We start from the raw sequence: 25,374 nt of genomic DNA on the forward strand, positions 1-25,374 counted from the left end.
CTCCAGCTTTCACATGACTTATTTCAATAAACTTTATTGAAAGTGGTTCATAAATTATTTTGGGAAAATTTAAATATATAATGTTTCCCAAAATTTCTAGTACCTTGCCTCTGTCTTCCATTAAAGGAAAAAATATACTTATATAAGTATATAATTTGTCATTTAAGTGATTTGGAATAACTTTAAAAAAATAGTAGAGGGATTGGTGAGAGGAAGAGAACGTCATAATTCTGAAAGAAAAACTGAGCAGTTACACAAATAAAACCTTAAAAAAATTGGCTGGAAAGATGGATCAGAGGTTAAGAGCACTTGCTGTTCTTCCAAAGGTCCTGAATTCAATTCCCAGCAACCACAAGATGTCTCAAGAATGATACAGCACAGATTTGATATCAAATACGTAACAAGCAACCCTGAAGAGCTTATCTCTCCTCACTTCTGCCTGTTGTCGCACGTCAGAAATTCTCCTTTTTTCCGGGATGGTACCCGTTGCCTTTTCATCATCCATGCCTGGAGATGCTGAACGAAGGAGCTCTACATGGCACTGATCTGTTGCCATAGCCTTGGGTGGTAGCATGGGCAGTGGCTGTAAAATATAAATTAAGCAAGAATTTTAATTACAGGGTTAGAGACATATTTTCTATATTCTAAGAAACAAGGCTGTTTTGTGACTTAGCTTGGAGATGATATGCATATTTAATATCTAGTTTCTCCTGTGTTTCCTCTTTGTCGTTGAGAGGTGCAGAAAGGGTGGGGATTTCACACAGAATTGTGTGGCTGTGTTTCAGACCGTAGCACTTGCCTGCACACTCCAACATTCTGAAGCTGCATATTGAGGACTATCAATTTGTCAACTGTCAGTATCTGTTAGTCATAGTGCTGAGATGGATTACCGTCTGCCTTCACTCCCACTCAGCATTAGTCTGATCCAGAACTTCACGAATGTTGCACACAGCACGGTTCTAGAAGGACACTCTCTTATTCCATGGCATGAAGAGACGCATCAATAAGACAAAAATAGCCCTTCATTTCTTCAAGCTTTGTAATTGCATCTTTCCATCCACAATTATTGTTTTGATTTGTTTGTTTTTTCCAAACTCTTGAGGTAAATCAGTTATTTATTTATCTATGTTCTTTCTGGTCTTTTGATGTAGGCATTTGGAGCTACAAATCTCACCCTTCTGACTGCTTTCATTGGTTCCTAGTTGTATTTTTCTTTGTTTGTTTCATTTAGTCCCAAGAATTATTTTATTTTCTTATTTATTTCTCCAGGGACACCTATCATCCAATAATACATTGCTCATGCTGAATGAATTTGTGAAATTTACAGTTTCTTCTGGTATTTATTTCAAGTTTTATTCCATTATATCCTAACACATTGTCTATTTTATAAAAAAATAGAAAGAAATTCTGTCATGTTAGGCAGGAATACTTTGTAGATGTCCATTAACTCCACTTAGTCTACAATGTCATTTCATGCTAATACTCTAAGGTACTTAGAGTACGTTGTACTCTAAGGTAATGTCTATCCTTGAAGGTGCCATATTTTTGGTTTTTCCCCTTGGAGATAGCACAAAGATGCATCTTGCTTTCTGATAAAACCAGTAAGCTGTCTCTTGATTGAGAGCACTGTTATTCAAACTTATTATTGAAAGATTAATTGCTTAATTGTTATAATTTTGTTGATTTTGTATATTTTTCTTTGACTTAATTCATATAACCTCTATCCTACATCATTTATTTTCCGCATAATGTCTTGTGACTTTTTGTCTAGTCAAAAGCTTTCCTTTGTAAGATGGTTTAATGCTTATAAATTCCTTTAGCCTGTTGCTATCATAGAAAGATTTTCTTTCTCTTTCAATTTAAATCAATAGTTTTGTTGGGTGAAATAGTTTGGCTGACATCTTTCCAAACCTGAATAAATCACATGGCTTCAACTCCTTCCATCTTTTAGTTTCCAGTGAGAAATTAACTGTTATTCTGATGATCTTGCTTTTAAGTGTTTCTTTAGCCTTCTCTCTTTTCAGCTTTCAAAAATCTTTCTCTGTTCTATTTATTTATTGTTTTAGTTATGTGCCATCTAGAGTTTGGTTTTATGATCTTTTTTGGAGTTTCATATGCCTCATGTACCTGACTGGCATTTATTTTCCTAGTTGGAGAGTTTTCTTCTATAATTTCATTGAAGTTGTTTTCTATGTCTTTGGCCTGTAATTTTCTTATACGTCCACAATTTATAGATTTTGTTTATTCATAATATTTGACCATTTCTTGACTAGCTCTTCATTAGGCATTACGGATAATAACAATCATCATTTTCTGTGATTGATCCTGTATTTTTTTTTATCTCATCTTTAAGGATGAGATGTCTTCTGTGTGATCTATTGTGTTTCTAAGGCTTTCTACTAAGGATTTTTCATTAGACTTATTGAATGCTTCATTTCTAGTTTTATTTTAATTTAAATTTTCTTTAGTAATTCTCTTTATTGAATTCAATTTTCATATCCTGTGTTATTTCATCCTGCCATTTGTTTATGTTTTCTTAGACAGTTCCTCTGTAACTGGTCAGGTAAGTGTCTTTCGTGCTTAAGTGCCATTCTTTGGAGCTCATAGGAAGGAGAGTGCTAGGAATGGACAAGAAAGAGCTCCTTCTTGATGGGGCGATGAAAATCGTGTAACATAGGAACTTGTGTATAGCTGCACATAGTCATGTCTCTTCAGGAGCTGCATATTTCCCTTTAGTGTGTTTACCATGTTACAAGGGATTTGGACCTTGTTTCATCAGCAGCTCAACTGTAGATGATGAGTTCACTGGCACATGCTCACTAGAGACTGCTGTCTTGTACCTGGACTGCTTTGGAGGTTTCCCTACAAAGCAACCTCAAATGATCTCTGCATTCTTGTGAGGTCTAGCTTTATTTCCATTCAGCTCAAAATGATGGTGAGATAATGAACTAGCATATGCCAGCCATTATACTTCTCCACTGCAGCAAGTTTTTTAGGGGGAAGATTAAGGATGTCATATCTTTACTTAAAAGGCTGAATGGACTTTTAAGTATTTCCAAGGCACTTTCCTTAAGAAAACTACGCCTATATTAAAACCTCTTTTTTTGTTGTTGTTTTTGGTTTTTTGTTTGTTTGTTTGTTTGTTTGTTTGTTTGTTTAAGACAAGATTTTTCTGTGTAACAGCCCTGGCAGACCTGAAACTGGCTCTGTAGTCCAGGCTGGGCTAAACTTTAAGAAAGCCACTGGCCTCTGCCTTACAGACTGTGGATACCACTGAATTCTTCTTCTCCTTCATCTTTTTTTTTTAAATAAAGAACAACAGAAATTTCATTAAAGTGGCAATTATCCAAAGCCATAAAATAAAATCTGTCTCAGGTATTTTTAATACATTGACAAATAGCTCTGTGCAGTGTGTAATGCCACCTCTGAAACTGTGTATTTGTATCATTTTGCATTCCTGTGGAGGAAATACTTTTTCTTGTAGAGTGGCATTTTGATGGGGTAAAAAGAAAACTCACTTTCCTGCTGGTGTAAGTTAATGAAATAGCATTAAATATAATTAGTTGTGGCAGAGAAAGAAATGTTTGAGGTCTTGAAGCGTGAGACACACTGCATGCCCAGTCTTGACTTCCAACACCTGAATGAGGAGGTATTGAAGAGGATGACACATGCTTTGGATGAGTTCCTTAAAGTCGTCTCAAACATTCTGACATAAGTATTTTCCTTTCTTTGTGGCGTATAATGAGTGACAAAGCCCTGGGTTGTCCTAATGCCCTTACAGAAAAAAGTAACACAAAGAACTTTCGAGTCTATCAGAGATTTATTTTCTTTTGAGTTCTTGGGACCACTTGTGACTTGCCCTTTTGCAAGGAATGAATTTCTGACTGGAGTCCTTTGGAGTCCCTTCTGTGTCCTTAGAGTCACCTTTAGAACACTAAGAGAAGCTTAATATTCACCATTAAATGTCACATCATTAAAGTGTGCAATTGGAAGGCCTTGATAAGATCTGTGTAATTACCATCTATTTAAGTTGTTTTCCCAAAGTCATAGCATCCTGTGTGTCTCCTTACATAATGGAGGTACTAATTTCACTGGAAGGGCTTCAGTTGTTTCTTACAATTCTTTCTGCTTAACCTCAAACTTCATTAGGCATTAATTTTAAAATGTCAGCTTTTAATTTACAGTTTTCAATTTCTGAGAAAGGAGAGCTCTTAAGAACAGTGGCTACTTTCTCCTGACTTTGGTTCTCAGCAACCACACGGCGGCTCACAGTCATCTGTCATTTCAGGCCCAGGAAATCTGATGTCATCTTCTGACTTCTACAGCATGAGGCACATTGGTAGTACAAATACATATGTGGAGACAAAATACCAATACACATAAAAAATAAACTAAAAATTTGAAAGACCCTTGACTTTTTCAAAAGGCAGCATGATTGTGGCACAGACCTGTACTGCCAGCACTCAGTAGGCTGAGCTTGAAGCCAACCGTAACTACATAGTGAATACCTGGGCAGCCTGAGCTACAATATAAAACCAGAAAACACACAGACAGACAGACAGACAGACAGACACACACACACACACACACACACACACAGAGAGAGAGAAAGAGAGAGAGAGAGAGAGATATGAGAGAAAGGAGGAGAGGGAGGAAGAGGGACAGGTATGATCTTTAGACTTTTTTCTCTTGTGATGTCTTTTTTCTCATTTTTTTAACTTCCTTATTTACTTCGTCAGTCTGTGGTAAGATGCAATCTTGCTTAAGGAAAGTATTCATTCATTACAACTATATTTGTTTTGTTCTGAAGATGAGCATCAGGTGTACTTTGAGCAAGGACTCTACCACTGAACTATACTCCAGACTTATACCATTTCACGTGCTTATTTTCAATTGCATACATGAATATAGTGGTTTTTGACCAAATGCACTCCAATCCTAGCTTCCCAACTTCTCCCTACCACTTTTCCTTCCCAACTGCATGTGCTCTTGGTATATTGGCATGGAACTGATTTGTACTGAAGAATACAAGCGTAATACAAGCTTGAAAAAAATACTGAGGTGTCTGTGCAATTCTTTTCCCTTGGACCTTGATTCTTTTTTTTTTTTTTTTTTTTGTTGAAAGAAGAAAAATTCAAAGCACTATAGCAGGTATAAGTAAAAAATTAGAAGAAAATCTGTCATAAAATAAAAGTGAGAAATACATCTGATCAGTCCATAGTTTTAAAAGGGGTTTAATCTAGAATAGAGACCATGTGTTTTGCTTCAAAAGAGACTTCACAATATCAACTGGTTCAACAGAAAATTTTTACCATCAATTTGGTGCCCTCATAAGCATCCTCATCTAAAATTCTGTGGTGTGGAATGGAAAGATTTTTCCATCTTAGAGTAGAACACCTATCATAGATTAATGATTATAGGATAAAAATAATACCCAAAGCACTTCTCTTGATGTTAGATGCAAAATGAATGTGTGAAACATAAATAGTCACAATACATAAATCCATGAATGAGCCCTTCTGCCTGCAAGACAGAGATTAATGAAGTCTTAGGATGCTAAGAGCTCAAGATATAATCTATAGCTTTAAACTGATGTCAAGATTCAGAACTGATTGCTTAAGATGCCTTCATTTCTCCAGAATAGATTGATGGCTTTAGTTTTACTAAATCTCTTCTCATGCAAAATGTATATGATTTAGTTCCAACAGGTATGGTATGTGGAAGTATTTACATATTAAATGTAACAGTATAATGTGTAAAATTCAAAGCAGTTTCAAAGTAAAAGAGTAGTGGATGATACTCTAAACGTGTTTCTTCATTTAGAATTGAGTGGAAGCCAACTCAGGCAGCCTCTGGAGCCGTGCATGAGGTGACTTGAGTGTTCAAGTAGAGAACCATTAAAATGAGACTCATATCATAAACACTGAGTTTAAATTACTTCTCTTCATAACTGTAGAAGCACAGTTTGTTAACTTAAACTCTGTTCTCTTTCTTCCAAGAACCATATTCATAATGCTTCAGTTATGGCCCTTTCATCCTGGTGTTCCATCTTGTTTGTTTGTTTGTTTGTTTGTTTTTGTACAAATGAGAACTCCAAAACACTTGAAAGCACTCTCAGACCTTCTGTGGTCCTTCCCTCCTACCTTCTACAGTGATATCTTCCATACCTAATTGAATATCAAATTTTACAACATCTCATGTATATGGCATTCCTCCAATGCATTCATGCCATTTTGAAGAGCAAATAACACACATTTGACTGGATTATACAGTGTTTAACTAGCTTAATGATAGCAGTAAAAAGTACTACAAATCTCAGTACTTGGGAACTAAGTGTGGATAACTTTCAGTCAGCTGGTTGGAACAGAGTATTGGTAGGCAGTGCTCAGTGAGTTGTGGGCTTCCTCAGTCAAGCTCTTCTGTCATGGGGGTGCAATGCCAGCAGTAAGCTAAGGACAGAGCACTTCAGATAACAGATGTAACCTTTGGGCAGTTTCTGTACAGAAACTACCTGGTCCAGGCTCATTGTAAAGTACAGATCATGTGGCCAATAGAAAGGTGACTGGCGAATGGCACCACCTAGAGCGTCAAGTTAGCTGAGGACATGCCTGTCCATCATGAAATAAAACTCTCTAAAAAGACAGTTTAAAGATAACCCTTTCTGACAGTGGTTTTAAAATATTTATTGCATGCGCATTCTGATCATGAGACATAGATCACCCTCTTTAAGGTGAGATGTATTTGAAAGTACGTGGAGGCTAATTAATTAGCAGCAATATTTCAAATTTGAGACAGCTAAGTATAATATTTACATAAATGTAAGTATGCATTTTATTTAGAAATATATGTTATACTCCATACTGCTGGTCCATTTAAATGATTTTAGAGGTATCTTATTTTATGTGTCTGAGTGTTTGGCCTGTGTGTCTGTTTGTGTACTATATGGGTGCCTAGTGCTCCTGGAGGTCAGAAAAGGTTGTTGGATCCCCTGGCACTGAAGTTCCAGATGGTTGTAAATCAGTAGGAATCGAAACCACTTCCTCTCCAAGAGAAAAAAAAAAAAAAAAGCACTTTTAACTGCTGAGACATCTTTCCAGCTGCTCCCTATTGGTCTATTTTAAATAAAAATCCTCAAAATAGTCCTTCATCAATGGTACAATGAAGCTTAGTCTCTTCTCTAGTAAATATATTGAACATGTAATTTGGACTATCAGGTATCATATTCTCTACGCGAGGATCCGTCTACACATTGCACAGCTCTCCTTAACGGCTGCTGAGAGATAGTTGGGCGGGGGGGAGGATGGCTGGAATGGTAGACACCATTTCCAGCTCTGCAAGGGGTGTTAGCTTTTTTCAGCTGTTCAAGCTTCCCATTCTTGAGCAGTATAAAGAGAAATTTCTACTCTCCATCATTTCTTGAGCACTATAAAGAGCAATTTCCCAAGTATTCACTGTGATAAAGTAAAGGTCACAGTCATATGATACTTTGCTCTTTCGTGTTTTCAGCTGCAAAAACTGTTTCATTTTGTTTGTTTGTTTTTGCCTGTCATTTTTGATTTAGAGGAATAATTTCTCAGATCTTGGTAGAAAAAAAAATTCAAAAAAAAATAAGCCCGAGTTGGCTTCCCACAGATGTGCCAGTGGAAAGGGCGTTGGGGGGTATTTTGCATAGTCATCCTGTTTGATCCAGGTTTTCAACATAGGTCATTACTTACAGTGCACATTTTACCTAAAAAGTGGAAAACCCTTGACTCACACCCATCAGCCACCAGCTCTCTCCACCCTGCCATAGAGCCTGTCTCTAGTGCCTAAGGCTCAGGTGCAAACACTGTGGAGGTTGCAGACAGGTTAGGGGAATAGGGTTAGAAGGTAATGGTGTCTCATTTTGCAAATGTAGTTGAGGCCTGTGGCTTAGGTATCACTGATGAGAAAGTGGAGCCCCTTGGAATTGTTAGTCCATCAAGTTAGTGAGAAGTGTTACGGAGGAACATGATTTGCACTGCATTTACGCCAGTCGGGATCAAACTTGCCATCTCCTGTTTTTATACATAAGACTCGGCAAGATCCTGCTGCTTCCAGGATGTCATGGAGCTGTGGAAGTTCACAGCCTCTCGAAGGCCATTGCAGGCTTCACCACGGAAGGCACTGTGCCACAGTGCTGGCTGAAGTCTGCAGCTCTCTTTTAGCCGCAAAGCCTGACGGAGACTATGGAGGTAAATTCAACTGCAGTGCTCTTTTTATAAGGCTCTGTAGAGTCTTGGTGTGAGCAGAACTGGCTGTCTTCCCTAGCACTTTTAACTTAAATATCTAATCTCCATCATCCACACAGTATTTAACATCTGTTCATTGGTCGGAATGCAAGTGTTGGCTTTTCTCTGCTGGCTTAAAAATAATTTAAAAACAAAACCCAGATAACTTTTTAGATGAATTTAGATGAGAGCAAGAGGAAAGCAGAAAGAAGCATGTTGAAATGGATTGTTCCAGGGCGTTCTTGTGTCTTTACAGAAATGCCTGTCAGTTATTCCTGGCAAGCAGTTTTGTCTACATGCCCTGTCTGCAGCCAACGCTCTTAAAATCAAAGTTATATGCAATATATCAACTTGACATGATATAAATGAGGCTGGACACACCTTCAAGAAGGCTGTTGTAAAGCTTGATTTTTAAAATCCTTTTCTTTCTGAGATGACTCTTCTCTAGGTTGCCTGTGCTAGCCTTGAACTTCTGGGCTCAGCCTCCTGAGTAACTAGAAGTATAGGCACATACCTGACTTTGAACCTTTTTGACTTAGTTGTTTTATTTTTAACAACAATCATAGAGGCCGATATGCCTTCTTAACTGTGTTAGGCATGAATGAAATGCAACCCTTATCAGTCTAAAATCTGCTGCATGCAGTTGACTGCAAACACTGTATCATAAATCGTGATTGGCACTATGACTTTACTGTTGCTATGCTACTCAAGATAAACATTTGTGTGTGTATTTGTCCAGAGAAGCCTCACTGTAAATGCTGTGTTTTTAAAATAGCCCTCGCCATGCAGACACAGGCTAGTCTTTTTAGAAAGCAGTAACTATTTATTGTGAAGTGACAAGCAGTTCAGATTGTACTTTTCCAAACAGGGAGGCAGCTTCTCTTTTTCTAAATTAAAGGCAAAGATGATAAGTGACTAAAACTCTTAACAATAGCACAATAAACACAAAACACTAAAACACTGGCTATTGAATGTCTCACTGGAGAAGTCTATAAGGAAACTTACTTTTGTTCTCAGGCTTGCCACCCAGCTCCAGTAACATCAATTCATTTCATTTGACTAACACTTGGTTTGACCTCAAACACTGCTAGATAATAAATTTTCAATAATCAAAATGAAATTGTTTTTGTTTCACCAATACTCTTTTATACCAAGTGCTCTTTTTGTGATCTGTACCTACTTGTGTGATACTTGTCTGATCACTTAAGGGATTCACAGATTGTCTGCTTGGCTTTCTTTGGGAGAGAGAAGACTACAGAGTATTTGGCTTAGGAGGCATGACTTTCACAAGGGCTATACCATAGCTCATCCATAGATTTGTGCCTAATGCTTGTTAAATAATTTGATGGATGGACTGAAGTTTGGCAGTAGCACTGTCCTGAGGGGAAGCTTTGAAAACCATTTGTAAATCACTGATGTGAGGGCTTTCATTTGTTTGTTGACATTCCAGAAATGGCCATCTACTGGCACAGAATGGTTCCCTATCTTTATGTAGATAAAGGAACTAGAATGCAAAGGACATGAAAATCAAGTCCAGAGGGCCTTCCAAATCTTTCAAATTCAACAAGCCAATCATAAACACTTTACAATTTTTAAAAAGTATTTATTTGTTTATTGTAGAAGTCAAGAAATAACTTGTGGTGTTGGTTTTCTCTTTCCATTATGTGAGACCTCAAGATCAAACTCGTGTCACCAGGGTGGCTTGCAGGTGCCTTTACTGGCTTGAGAACCATCTGAGAATTATCTTGGAGGTCCTTAAATACTTTTGAATATCAAACATATTGTTTGAATTTTCACTGTGCTAAATATAGCAGAAAAATTCTGAAAGTCTAGTCTCAACAATGGCCTTCAGCAATTAGGAAATATAAATTGAAGAAATTAGAGGGTGTTCTTTTCTCTAACTTCTGTTTTCTATTGTCTGCCTATTCTGAAAAAAAAAAAAAAAAAAAAAAAAACCTGTAATCAGAACTCTGAATATTCAGGCTTTACTCTGTTCCACCCAGGGGCGGTCCACGGAACCAGCAGAAAGTACATTAACTTTTCCTTGCTTTGCTGTTGATGGGGAATCTTTAGGGAGGGGGTAGTATGCATTGATTCGCTTTGAAATCTGCTCTCCTAAAGCTTAGGCTTTTTGCAGCTGTGCCAGTCAGTCTACACAAGCACATGACAGGAGGCTTTACTTCCAACTTTTGTCATTTTGGGGAGACTTTGATATGGAGATTTCACTGAACCCAAAGTGCCTATACTTTGCTGCTCCAGGACCACAGGCCTAGTTTTTATCATTATTATGGACTATATTGTAATATTGATTCCAACTGTAGCTTTTTCACTCAGGTCCTAACAGACCTAGAGGCAGCAAAGAAAGCCAATAAACTTGGATGATACTCAGCTGTATACATCTTAACTAACTGTTCATACCACATCTTCCATCTGATGATTCAATATACACATTTTGCTTGGCTCTTCCTGTTTTATGCACAGATTTTAAAACTTTGTATTTTCATAATCATGAAATATATGCCATAATGTCTGAAAAGTCTCTTAATTTGCATTTCATATAAATGTATACATTTTGTCTTATGTCTTTAAAACTAGCATTTTTTAAATTCAGCTTTTATATTAGATATCTAAGCAGTCTAAGTCAAAGAGGTTAGATGAAAAACAAAACCTTTCTTAGGTCATTGATTATATCCAGAACATAATTTCTTCCTGGCCATCACATACCATGTACCAAAGAAATTTTGTGTTACATGGATAATTAGACAATCCAGAGCATATGGCAGCATCCCGGATTGAATTTACACACTTGAAAGTTTAGCAATGAGTGGGGCCTGTGGCGACAGTTCAGTTGTTGAAGTGTTTTCTTTGCATGCCTAAGGACCTGAGTTCATTTCTCCATCCCCAAGGAAAAACCCAAGCTTTGTGGTAAGTTTTTTTAATACCATAGCTTGTGGAGCAGAAGCAAACCAGTCCCTGAGGCTCCTAGAAAAATCAGTGAGCCCCAGGCCAACAAAGGACCCTCTCGCATACAAGCAAGGTTATTGCCCTGTGAAAAGACACCCAAAATAAACTTCTCACCGCTATATGCATGTGTACAAGCATTCACATGCATGTGCCTGTGTGAGTGTGTATGAGTACCATTGCTCACCCATACACATAAAATCAGCAACACAATTGGCAAAGCAAAACCATCATAAAATAACTGAAGGATATATTAGTCCCAATATTTTAGGACTTGACATTGTTGAAATTAGGCCTTTAAAGTTAGCTGGAAGATCTCATCCAAAGCTGTCATCTGCACGGTTGATAATAATCCCTCGACTCAGCAAACCTAGTGTTCCTGGAAGGACTGCCCCTGCCCAGAGAAGAGTGAAGCTTCGTCTTAGTGTCTAGAGCATGCTCTGCCTTTCAAACAAGGGGCCGTAGGTGCCTATAGAGAGCTTCTCAAATGGGCACAATTGAAATATACTTGTTAGGGAGGTCATCATTCTGTAGTTTAAACAAAAACAAAGATTTTTCCACATTTTCATTACTTTCTATATTATTATCAATCATTATCAAGCAACATAAACGTCTTATTAAATATTCTTCCTGCATTGGTTTGGATAAATGGTATCATTTACAGTATAGAAACCCCTGCATTTGTTTATGCACTTATTTTGACCTATTTTCACTGTAACTGTGATATGGCACATCTTACCTTGAGTTACTATCAAAAGTAGTTCAATAAGGTGAACCTTAATGCTTTGGATAAAAATAGTCAAACTTCCCCACCTTTTCTGTGTAGGTTGCCTTCATTATTTCTGTTTCAAGCAACGTTGTGACAGACATGTTGGCACATATTTCAGTTATAGAAACATGGCACATGCTCTGGTCTTTCCTGGATAGAGCTTTAGCTCTGAGGAGGCATGTTCCCCTGCACCTACTCCTCTAGGCACAGTCCAAGAATCCTAGTTCGCTCACAACATCTATAGCACATTTGTAACATTTTCTAAACTATGTATGTGCAATAGCATGTCTTCTTTAGTATGCAAAAGTGAACTCATTTTGTTTTGCATGAATTGATGGATTTAATGTATTTTCTTATGCTTATAGCTCATTCAAAGTTTTATCTGGAGTTTGCTCATTTTCTTTCATCTGATTATCTGTTTTTTGATAAAGAAGACATTCTCCAAGTGTCTGCCTTGTGCCTTAATTTTGTCTGATAAGTCTATTATATTAAAAGCATGTAAGAGAATTTCTCAAACTGATTTTCAGTAGTTTAGATTATTTCAGTTGTTTATTTTTAATTTTTGATTATGTGTTTTCATTGCTTTCACCTCTTCTTTCTTTGTATGTAAATTTACCTGAGGGCAGTTGCTTTCAGAGGCTAGAAGAAGGTGAAAAATTGCTTGAAGCTGGAGTTTCATAAGGTTGTGAACTACCCAGTGTGAGTGTTGGGAAGCAAACAGTCATCCTCACTATGAACAATGTATAGTATTAACCTCATTGCCATTTCTTCCACGCAGATGATTTAATTCTTCTGATGTAATCATGTAGTATCTACTAGGCCATTTTCTAAGGAAAGTGAAAATCAGGAAATAAGAGGGAAAGTTGATACAATGTACAAGAGTTTTTATTGTGAGTCTATTTTTGACCTGTGGACATATTAATGTTATTGTTTGAGAATGTCATACATTACAATAATGTGTTTGATAAAATTTATCTCCTCTCCCTCCCCTCTAATTCTCCTATTTGTCCTCCCACATTTTCCTCACTCTTCATGTGTTCTTTCTCTCTTGAAATAAACACATCCACTGAATACACTTAGTGCTGCCTATGTGTGCACGCTGTAGGATCATTGCCTGGAGTGTAAGCAGCCACTGGGGAACCTCCTTCCTTAACAGAACTGACTGTCTCCTTTCAACAGCCATCAGTTGCCAACAGTTTCTCAGTAGAGATGGAACTTCATGAGCAACTCCCTCATGCATGCAGACATGTGGTCTGCTTTGGTCCTGTGTAGGTCTTTAGAATGTATTTACAGTCACTGTTGTGAGTCCATGTGTTCAGTAGCATTCTCATGTCTGTCAAATGTTTCACGGCAGATGTCTACTACCTCTCTTATTATCTTTCTGCCATATTTTCTCATATGATCCCTGAGTCTTGTGGGGAGGGATCTGATATAGCTGCTTCATTCAGAGCTGAGCACTCCACAGTCTCTCATTCTCTATGCAATGACCAGTGTATTAATCTCCATCTATTACAAAAACAAAATGCTTCGATGATAAAGGTTGAGAAGTTCCTTAATCTGTGTGTGTAAAGATAAGAATTTAAGGCTTGAACTATTGCTATGGCCAGGTAACTGGAGGTTCTCCTCTCCAATCTCCTTGTCTAGCCATAGGCTTTTAAGCCAATGGTACCACATATTGCTTTCATCTCATGGAATGGGACCAAACTCCAATCAGGGAGCGGTCACCTCCATAGAATTTGTGCCACTGTTGAACCAGTGGCTATCGGTTGGTGGGCCAGTAGCTCACAGTGTTCACAACAGGGTAAGACTGCTGATTATTTTTTCCAAGTGGTGTGCAGATCACCTTCTAGCACTGTGAAACAGTGACCAAAGGAAGACAGTGGTTATAAGCTCTGAAACAGTCATATAGCTTAACCATGTATTTTCCTGGTTTTTCGCTTGTACTTTAATCATATATGAAAGTTTTTTAAGAAACGTTTAAAAGGAAATTACAAGGGAAAAATTTCAAGCTTACCTTTCATGGTTTAATGCTTTTTTACTTTTATATTGTCAGGTGAGCAGAAAAAGCTTTACTTGTAATATTTGCAGTCATTGCATTTCCCGAATTGTTGATTTCCATTATTTATGGAAATGAGAGAAGCCTAATTTGTTTTTCTAAAGAATTAATATGTGTTAGACCTGTATTTAGACCTTCATATCATTAATCTTTTTATCTCGTTCTTAATCTATAACCTATAGCTGGCACTGTGCTCAACAGAGCCACTGATTAGCACATAGTGTGTGTACTTTTAGTTTTCTATTATGAGAAACAATATTCCCAGCAACCTTAGCTCATGGTAATAGCAATAAGTGTCTCTTATACTTTGCTCACAGTTTATCGACATGAAGTTTGGTAAAACAATTATGTTTTGCTTTTTTTTTTTTTTGTAGATAAAATATCAAAAAACAATCCTAGACTGACCTGATATTTGAGATTCTCATGCCTCAGCCTTTTTCTGTGTCATGGTATTACAGATATATACAACTAGACCCTGCTTCAAAATGTAACTCCTGACTTGAGTTGAATGCAGCCTTGCTTCCTGCATTAGTCTGAGTGTCTTGGTGGACATGCAGAAAAGGAATACACTGTCATTTTTTAAATAGCTAACAAAGGATCCGTTTTGCTTTCAGCAAGTCCCCGAAACCACAAGTCCTTCCGTGTTGCCCCCTTCAGCCTTGTCGCTGGACCTGCTCAATAATGCTGTGACTGCCTTCAGTACCTTGGAAGAGCTGATTCGCTATCTGGAGCCTGACCGATGGCAGATGGACTTGGACAGCCTCTACAAGCCAACATGGCAGCTTTTGGGGAAAGCATTTCTCTATGGGAGGAAAAGCAAAGGTAAGCTTCCTCTTCAGATTAGAACCTCATTTCATTTCATTAGTGTCTGATGTCTTCAGATCCCTTTGCCACAGTTTCTAAAAGGGTGTGTTTAGAATGCCTTCAGTGATATGCTTAAACAATTGTCATCTAAGAACATGAATATAATATATATATTAAATGTTTTATATTAATATACAATATATAATATATTTAAAATATATTATAATGCATAAATATATTATAAATGTAAACAAGAGGAAAATCAAGAGATACTTTTGCTGAAAATTCTCATCAATTCCTATACCATCAAATATTATTTTGTTGGGACACTCTTTAGTTTGACAAGAATCATTACTTATTCTACTCTACATTTTGAGTTTAAAAGAAAAGATTAGAGCTGGAAAAATAAAACAGGTTTAGGTCTAGAAAATATGGAAGTTTTGTAGAAATCATCCTTACTATGTATTCCCTGGGGAAGGAATGCATCTCTCTTGTAAACTGAGAGGGATCTAAAGGATAGGGGAAATTGTATTGGTTGAAGGGAGTAGTCCCCAAAATGGGAGTCACAGCAAAGAAGGATAAACAAAATCAAAAACAGCCTTTAGAAGAACATAAAACTTGAAGCCTTCACTTTTGAACAATTTGCTTTATTGTTTTTAAAAAGTGAGAAAATTTCTGATAATTAAAACAATCTCTCATGGTTAAAAGAAATGTTAGTGATAATAACCAAGTTTCCAATGCGATTTGCTAGTTCTCATGGGAACATCAAAATTGTGAGAGAGCTGTATCAGACACAAATGACAATGAAGGGCAGTAACGGGAAAGTGAGACTACACTCAGAAAGCTCTGTTTCAGTCTGTAGGAAGCATTGTCATCTACCGCAGAGACGGGGATGACAGCAGGAAAATTTATGTGGGAGGAACTGTGTTTAGTTAATTTGAGCCATTCACCGTAGCACATTGCACCAGGCCTTTCCTAACCCTGTAAGAGGAAACTTGATTGCTGCCCTTCCTGCACACCCTAGCAGCCTTCCTCATGAGCATTCATCTACTTGGGTCACGTTTGGACCTGCCCAGCCCTGGCATTTCACTCTGCCGACAGACATGGTTTCCTTTCAGAAGTGTTTGAACACGGTTATGTTCAAGGGCACAGGCAGCTGAATCCTGTCCAGCTGCTGAGTGCTGTAACATATTTATCATGTCTGATCGTGATGACTAAGTTACCAACAGCACTTCCCTGTTCTGCACTTCAGAACAGGAAGCTGAGATTCTGCAAGAGTAGCTGAACACCCCATGAATTGTACCTTTCTTAGCAACATGAAGTAGATTATGAGGCGCGCCCAGAAGTAGAAGTGAGAAATTGCTTTTAAGATCACATGGAGTTTTTTGAGCAGTGATTCTGGTTTCTAGCCTAAAACTTTTCCTTTGAGCAATGCCTTTAAGACTGGATCCCTGTGCCTGCTGCTCATAGATGTAGCCACAAGTTATAGGTAAAAGAATCCAGTGCCAATCCGGATTTCTCACATATTCATTTAGCACCTACACCATGAAGCCCTTTGAAGTTTGCCAAAAATATTGCTTTTTAAGTATACAGCAAGTGTGAGGAAAACACCTTTATAGTTTTACACAAACGAAAATGCAGGTGTGGGCTAACCTCCCTAGACAAAAGCAACTTCCTTGCAAGAGACTTTCCACAGAGGAACAGGGAAATACTATTAAAAGCCTCTAATTAGACATTGAAGTAGCTTTTCCCCAGAATAAACATATCATGGTGTTACCACATTCGTCTTAGAAGGACCACCCTCAGGCTGCATTACTGTAATATGATAGCCTAGGGCTGAATATCTGCAGAAGAAGGAAGAGCTAACAAAGTAAAATGTGTCTGTGATTTTTGTCAGTAGTATGCTTTCTGTTAAAACCTACAGTGCTGATAAAATTTCCTTGAGAAATCATGTCTTACATTGGTGATATGGCCAGTATCTTTACACTTTAGAAAGGTCTTTCAGGAGGCAATCATAGAAAGGTAAAGAGATCCAGAGGCTCTTTATTTGTGTGTGTTTACTTTGCAAGTATTTTACAGAGGGAAATCAACATAACATTATAGTTAACAAAAATATTCCTTAAGGCATGATCTTTTTATTCCTTTGTATTCCCTTTTTTTCCTCTTTATTTTTCTTTTTCTCATTATTTTAGCTAAAATTTTGCAGAATGCTTGTGAAGTTTCATTTGCAATATTTTCTTTTAATGAAGCTTATGTTAGTTTGAAGTTTTTTGAGGGAGTCTCATAAATTTTTAGATGATATGCAAATTTAAGCCCATAATTAGCCCCGGATAATCTGTTAGCAAGCAGTGATGGGTTTTGGCTTGTTTTCTTTATATCCCTTTCTCTCACTCAGAGTTTCCATTCATATTGTGTGGCTACGGGGAAGAAAGACTGAAGTAAGGTATTTTCTAAGTCAAGCTTAAGCGTTCTTTCAAAGGGGGCTTTTGACTTGTGAGCAGAGCATGATGAATGAATGGAAGCAGAGTTGAAAGTCTGTTTAAATTTTCACATTGTAGCACACACAGGAGCACACTTGGGAAATCTACCCCAGCCTTTTCTTGCAGTTAAGTAAACATTTTAAGGAGAACACACGCAGTCCCTTCTCTAGTTTTGTGAAATAGTATGTTTAAAAGTGTGTGTGTGTGTGTGTGTGTGTGTGTGTGTGTGTATGTGTGTGTGGTAGGTGAGGGTCCTTTTTGAGCTGGGAGCCTCATTCATATTCTGAAGATTTAAATACAGCACACAGACTGTGGCAGCAGCTTTTGTATGGTGCGCTGCTCAACTTTTTTTCTGTCCCAGTCCAGTTATCATTTCTTTCTAAGAGAGGAACCAAATCAAATCACACATAGCCTTAAAATAAAGTGATAATGTATGAAAAAGTCAATACCTCACTAAGACAGAATGTGGTAAAATCAGTGACATTGGTAACATGGCGATCACTTTGCTAGTGATGATTGGTCTTCACAGGGAGATTGCCACTCTTAAAACCCATTTGCTTTCAGTTTTTTGATAAATTTGCTTTTACAGGTTCATTTTCAGATGAAATCCTTAAATACTCAAAACTTCGATTTCCTATTGAATTAAAAAATACTTTTTCAGCTGAGTAAGTCTTTGACATGAACCTATTAGCATTGGTTTGGACATTCATCCACTTGACCTAGGTTTTTCATCACTGTTCCAGCTGAACATGGTATGGTCATAATTTACAATTAAATATTCATAACCTAGCATATTCCTTCAAAAATTTAAAGCACCTCTTGACAAACTATATTAGTTTAATAAAGTCAAGAAAACAAAGGCTTTGTTCTTATTTTCAAGGGGAAGGGGATGAAGGCAAGAGGGAGGAAGGGTGGGATTGGGGGAGTTGAGGGAAAGGCCTTTAATCGGGATACATAATGAATAAATTGTGAAGGAAAATAAAAAATAAAAAAACTATTAAAATTGCTGATGTTATTTTTCAGAATTGGAGTCTCACAAAAAAATTGTTACTATTTAAATCCACACTTAGATTAGAAAAAAAGAACTTTTATTTCTATTTTATACTCTTTCCAGTATTAGTTTAAAGATACTTATCCCAATTCTTATATTTTTCATATTCTTATATTTTTCATAGCAATATATTTTAGATAGTTACTAACCTTAATAGTGAACCCTGAATGAATACAGGAGTAAGAAATAGGTAAGTTATGTTATACCTGGAATATTTCTAAGGAAAAAAAATAGCAAAGCTATATAATAATAACTAAAACTAAATTAGAAATATATACCCTATAATTATTTTTTTTGTATAAATTTATAGTAAACATGGCATTGTTTTAACATAACTTTCCTGAGGCAATGTTCATGTAGAATAAAACAATGGTACTTTGGGGAAATTTCTCTGCATTTCAAATGATATTGTGTTTGTTCGTCAAAAGTAAAAACTAAAGCATAATATAGTTAAACAACTTTCTTGAAAGAATAGAGTCAATGGTTGTAAATTAGACACTCCTCCATCTTTCAACAAGAGAACATTGGGAATCTGGAAGGACCAAATGGTTCAACGTTTCAGAGAACACCAGTACCTACTACATTGATGTTCAGCTTTCCAACTGCTGCTCTCCCTCTGACGTACCATTTCTTTCACTTATTGTCCATTCAGCTGTCATCAAAAACATTTTCTTCATTCTCTTTATATTTTGTGTTCCTTACAGCTAGAACGATGGCAGTAGTACTGTGGGTGGGTTTGAGTAAGCTGTTCTGCACTAATTGTAAGAGCCTATAATCCTTTTGAAAATTACATTGGCCTTTTAATCAAAGCATTCATACTCCTACATGCTGTTCCTGCCTGCAATGCTCTCTTTGTCTGCTTTTTGACTAAGGTTAAAAGGTGTAGCCCCTTTCCTCTATATAAAGTTTCCTATTTATAGTTCTGAACTGTTTCCTTGGCTCTGCCGTTCATACTGCACAATGCCACCATCTCATTGGTCACTAAGTCATAATGAAGCTTTGTTTACTATGAAACAGAAAGTCCAATTTGTGAGCTATAGAGCCATACAACCTAGTTAAGATGAGAAGGGATATTGTTAGGGTCGTCATTTATGGAATAACCAGATCTCTTCTATAAAAGGAGCTTAAAAAGCAGAATCAGGCTCAATGCACAAGCATCATTTTTTTTTTCTTTGCTTTTCTTTATACCCTGTAGTGAATCTGAACCTTCTCAAAGAGGAGGTAAAACTCTACAGCTGCACACCTCGTAACTTCTCGGTGTCCATACGGGAAGAGCTAAAGAGGACAGACACCATTTTCTGGCCAGGCTGTCTCCTGGTTAAGCGCTGTGGAGGAAACTGTGCCTGTTGCCTCCATAATTGCAATGAATGTCAGTGTGTCCCACGAAAAGTTACGAAAAAGTACCACGAGGTAAGTGCATCATTTTCTTTGCAGTTTGTATTGGGACATTTTGTGTCCTAAAAACAAAAGAAAGAATCTAAAACACACTTGTGTCTGGGGAGGACATGTTGCCATCACTGACATACAAGAACCATGTCTACAAAGCACTGCATTTTTACTTGTAAAACCAGGGCCCTTAAGTTAGGACACAGACATTGAAAATTCAGAAGGCATGTTGTGCAGTGGTGGTTCATTGCTGATGGTGAGGTTTTTGATCTGTTTTTGTTGATGCTGATCTTGATGTTGATGCTGATGTTGATCTGTTTTGTTGATGTTGTTGTTTCTATGGTACTGTGATTAGACTGTATGCTTGTCAAGTGTCCCACTGCTGAGAAACAACCCTAGTCTCAATCATAAGACTCCTTGTGTTCTGCCCAAAGTTTGGCTGTGAGTCTCAGCAACTGATCCCCAGCTGGGTATAGTTTTTCAGAGGACATCTATGGAAGGCTCCCGTCCTGTTCACTCTCTTCAACCACTTCCAGTATCTATTTTATTTGCTGTTCTGAATGAGAATTAAGCATCCTCTCTAGGTCCTCCTTGTTACTTAGCTACTTTTGGTCTGTAGATTTTAGTATGGTTATCCCATATTGTATGATTAATAATCTGCTTATAAGTGAGTATATACCATATTTGGTCTTTCTGGGTCTGGGTTACCTCATTGAGGATGATCTTTTTCAGATCCATCCATTTGCCTGAAAATTTTACGATATCCTTGTTTTTAAAAGCTGGATAGTGTTCCATTGTGTAGATGTACTACAGTGTCTTTATCCATTTTTTGGTTGAGGTACATCTGGGTTGTTCATAGAAGGAGTGAACTCAGAATTTCACGTATTCTCAGTGAACACCATAACCTACAACTGAGCCACATCTCAAGAGTTTCTTCGGTTGGATTCTCTCTCACTCTCTCTCTCATCCTAATCCACATTCTAATGTCCAGATATTTATATTTTATATTGACTGGGATCTGCTGGTAAACTATCATTTCTAGTTGCATTTTCTAAAAATGAAAAACTTCAAATAGAAATTTAAAAGAGCAACAAAACAATAACACAGACACTCATGCTAGAATGTCCTCTCCTGTTCGTTCAAATGACTGGAACAAGAGTCTTCTGCTCTTGAGAAAATGGCCAGAAGGTGTGTCTCAGGAGGGAGAGGTGCAGCCTGGGCCACTGTCCAGCCTGGAGGGGAACTTCACGTGTAACACCGTGTTTCTTTCCTGCGGAGCAGAGAAGCATGGAGGTGGAGGTGGGCATTGCTGACTGGTTCTACCGATGCTAAGATTTGCCTTAAAAGTCCATATTCTAGGAAAGAAAAAGAAACATGAAGCAAGAGTATGATAAAGAATAGCACCATTAACAATTTTATAATTCATAACACCCCAGCTAGTGTAAAATACTAGTGACATAAAACAATATCCAGCTATCTAATTAGTCAATATTACAGGAAAGAAACACAAACTTGCTACTGACTTTTGGTCCAGAGTTATGAAATGTAGTGGATTGAAAATGCTTCTTTCCAAGTTCAGCATTCTGATACTTGTCTTGAGACTTTGAAGTCTATAGATAAAGTAAGTTGCTAAATAACCTGATGAATGGTATTGAGGTTTCATTAAATTATTTATTTTTCTGCTTTTAATAACTCATCTGTTGGGCTATATGCAAATATAATTTTTTTCCTTTGTTGTGTCTAAATCTATCCATTCATGTGTGAAGAAAGGTAATAACTGTAGATTACCTCATAGGAATACTGTGAGTTAAAGTATGTAAACACATTATTATTGTGCCTGGCACCCAGTAAGTATTCAAAAAATGTGAGATAATTAAGCTCTGCTAAATCACGTGCATCTGAAGTTAGGCATGCATTCCCTAGGTTTCTTTTGTACGTCATTAGACAGTCATGAGATATAATTTGTGTCTCCGTGGATTAACAACAATTTACAGGATTCATCATCACTCCATGGACTTCTCTATGTTAAACATGGAAAGTGGAAAGCAGAGAAACTGAACACATTCATGTTATTATGTCTTCTGGTCTTTGTTTTTGATCCTAACAACATAATTCCTACAATTAATAGTTTCAGTGATAAGAAATACTGAGTGTCCTTAAAAGTATACTTCAGATACTTTTAATAGACACACACAACCAGATCCTTTTGTCACAGTGTACTAGAAAGGTACCTTTTAAATTGTGGTACCTATATTTTTGTTTGAAACCTGAACAATCCAAACTGTGAATAAGTTCATTTGTTAGAGGCATCATTGTTACTGCTGAGCCTCCTTAGCACTGCTCAGTAAGATTCAGCTGCAGAAACTGTGCTGTGACTGAGGCTGGTGCCTATGAAGTACCTCTAATTCATCTCATCGAGTTTATAGAGGACTTGAAGTGTAGCCAAGAACATTAATGAGTGGCTTAATTGAGCAAGCTCAGCTGTGGAATGATCAAGTTTCTCTCCACGCTATACCTGTGGCTGAGTGTGCTTTATCAAGTGTAAATATTTACACAGTGTGTGAATAAATGTATGAGAAGAACAAGCCAAAACAACAGAAAAACAAATTGTGAATTAGTGGTTTCAAAATACTTGAGGTGAAATTGTCTCTTGTATGATTGCAGTTAGAAAGTAATAAACACATGGCGAGTCTTTCCATTTAGAAGCTGTTCTGTATTCTGGGGGCAATGTGTTCTGCAACTTCTGGCACCCTTTCTTTTATGAAATGACAGTGGATGATTTGGGAGCTAGAAGAGAGGAACATGTATGAAACTTCATTATATAACACAAAAACGAGTAAGTCTTTCTTAGGTAACAAGATTGTTTGTTTTATTTACAGGTGTTGCTTTGTTGTTTTTGTGGATGTGTTGCTTATCCATGAACTCAAACACATTAGTAAACATTAATTTTCAAAATTGTATCTTTACTCCTTTGTAGGTCCTTCAGTTGAGACCGAAAGTTGGCGTCAGGGGATTGCACAAGTCGCTGACTGATGTGGCCCTGGAGCACCATGAGGAGTGTGACTGTGTATGCAGAGGAAACTCAGGAGGATAATCGCATCCTCCCCAGCAGCACACATCCGCCCTGGCCTTCTGCATCACCCACTAGCACCCCTCACCCCCACCAGTGTGTCAGCCACAGGGCTCTCAGACCCCGCCACAGCTGCGCTAAAGATCATGCTCATTGTCTTCATCCAGAGTCTCAGCTGTCTGCTTCAGCAGCCTTCCACCTGCAGGTCTTAAACTGTCTTCTGAAAGAAGAGGCTCCCAGGGGAATCAGTCACACAGCACTGCTTCTTAGAGGAAACCCAAACGAATGCAAGAGGTCTGCAGCCATGGAAACAAATGAAATGTTTGTAGATTGCTAGCAAGCTCCAGAGTGACAGCATTTCTTCTTCACTGACAGTGTGCTATAGCTTAGCTGTCTTGATGTGGGCAAGTGATGTCAGCACACACACACAGACACAGACAAAATGGTGAAAATGCACACGTGATTGTGAACAAGGCAGAAAAACTTGGATTTTCCTTTCATGTCTGCATATCCAAATCTGAGTGGTCTGTGTTCTACAAACTAAGCTTTTAGAGAGCAGCAATGTTGCTGTGAATTAAACGTGCCACGCTGATAGGAAAGACTGAAGTTTCTGTGCCTGGCAACTTCTCTGCCATTGGAAGGAGAGAAGCACAGTCGTGCTGTGGAGGAAACACACCTTCGCAGAGGCGTAGCCTTCCCTTCCCTTCCCTCTGAGGTTTATATGTTTTGTTGTGTACATTTTTATATTCTACTTTTGACATTATAGTATTGGCTTTTCTAATCTTGTTAAATATTTCTATTTTTACCAAAGGTATTTAATATTCTTTTTTATGACAACATAGATCAATTATTTTTAGCTTGATAAATTTTTTTTCTAAACAGAATTGTTATAGCCAGAGGAGCAAGGACGATATAAAATCTTGTTGCTCTGACAAAAACACATGTATTTCTTTCTTGTATGGTGCTAGAGCTTAGAGTCACCTGTGTTTGAAAAGATGGAATGGGAAAATTGAGAGAATTGGTAGGTCGCACGGACATTTTGATAACAATGGCATTATCATCAGTTCCGTCTTCTGGGAGATACACATAAGACAGCATTGTGTACACTCACATGGAGTCATCGCCAATCTAACCCTTTTTGTGGGAAATAGGAGCATAGCTCAAGGAAACACGTAGGCACCTTCCTAAAACAGAGCGACCACTTCAAGACACAGTATTCTGGGTTATGCTGCACCGTGAGGACACATCCTATTTATTGCAACGCTAGGGGTTTTTTCCTTTAAACTCTGCTCCATACACTTGTATAAATACATGGATATTTTTATGTACAGAAGTATATCATTTAAGGAGTTCACTCTTTGTACTCTTTGGAAATTAAAAAGAAAATCATCATACTACATTGCTTGTAAAACGCTTAAAACTGTGCCTAGGTTATGTGGTGACTATTTTAATTAAAATGTATTGAATCATCAAATAAAAAAAGTGGCCATTTTGTGGACAAGCGGAAGTGTTTCTGTAAGTGTGTGTGTATGTGTGGTGTGTGTGTGTGTGTGTGTGTGTGTGTGTGTGTGTGTGGTGTGTGTAAACATGTCTGTATCTTTCATTCCAAGGAAATGAAGATCATAAAGTCCTAAGTTGCCATCACTTTCATTGTACGAAAGTTTCTGCCAGTTCGGAATACACGGAAGAGAAAGCATTTCAGCTGAGCCTCCCCTACCTTCTACTTTCTGATGTCGTTTTACAATGATGGAATGATGTTCCTTTTTTCAGTGGCATTATTAATAATTTCAGATTAACTCATTTGGACAGGATCTGAAAGTTACATTGCTTTGTGAGATGTTTAGTGATATGTTATGTGAACTATGAAACTAGGAGGAGATTTCCTAAGTTTCTATTCCTGTCTTCATTTTCCGTGGCAACACTGGCTGGGGTATGAGGTAGCTGGATTACCCCAGGTATTTTAAAGTACAGTCCTTCTGTACTTTAGGCACAGATCTCTTGGGTCTGGTTCCTTCAGCACTTGGTCTCCACAGACTGAACTTCCACACAGTGTATGTTGACTGTGCTCCTCCTGCTGGCTGCCCTGCCCTGCCCTGCCGTGCCTTGTGAGAAACAAATACACAAAATAAACATATTCTCTGTCTCATTTCTTTAACCTTTTGCCCCTTTGTCCTTGCTCCATAGAGGCTCAGAAATAGCTTCACTTCATGGGAAGTGCAAACTAGCTGGCAGTTACGAGTCTTTCTGGCAGAGTAAGAACTATGATGAAGTACAGTTACCTGCTCACTGTGTTTACCTAGGTATCTCTAACCATTTCCCTTGTAAGTTTTAAAACATTTATTGTTCTAGTTGGTGGTCAAAAGTGGTCATAAAGGTAGTGGGCAGTTCCTGCCAGCAAGTGAGGGGTGAGAGTGCAGCCTAATTGTCTATGATCAATTACACTCACAATGCTCATTGTTTTAACCAAAGCAAGCAGAAGCCGATGCATTCATGGCATACGTGGCCGCATTTTCTTCTAAGTCCAGGTGGTGTTGACAATTGATGTTGA

At 37.7% G+C, this 25,374-nt stretch overlaps 1 protein-coding gene across 1 annotated transcript in view; it reads left to right on the forward strand.

Moving 5' to 3' along the window:
- Pdgfc (platelet derived growth factor C) overlaps positions 1–24,327 on the forward strand; it is a 160,019-nt gene extending 135,692 nt beyond the window's left edge. The window contains exons 4-6 of the mRNA XM_055596690.1: positions 14,650–14,857; positions 19,566–19,780; positions 22,734–24,327. Coding sequence (XP_055452665.1) covers positions 14,650–14,857; positions 19,566–19,780; positions 22,734–22,850 — 540 coding nt within the window. The 3' untranslated portion in view covers positions 22,851–24,327. The remainder of the gene's footprint in view (positions 1–14,649; positions 14,858–19,565; positions 19,781–22,733) is intronic.
- The last annotated feature ends 1,047 nt before the right edge of the window (positions 24,328–25,374 follow it).

This window comes from Psammomys obesus, unplaced genomic scaffold, assembly GCF_907164565.1.
Source record: "Psammomys obesus unplaced genomic scaffold, mPsaObe1.curated_primary_1811, whole genome shotgun sequence".
In the NCBI taxonomy this organism is placed as follows: Eukaryota; Metazoa; Chordata; class Mammalia; order Rodentia; family Muridae; genus Psammomys; species Psammomys obesus.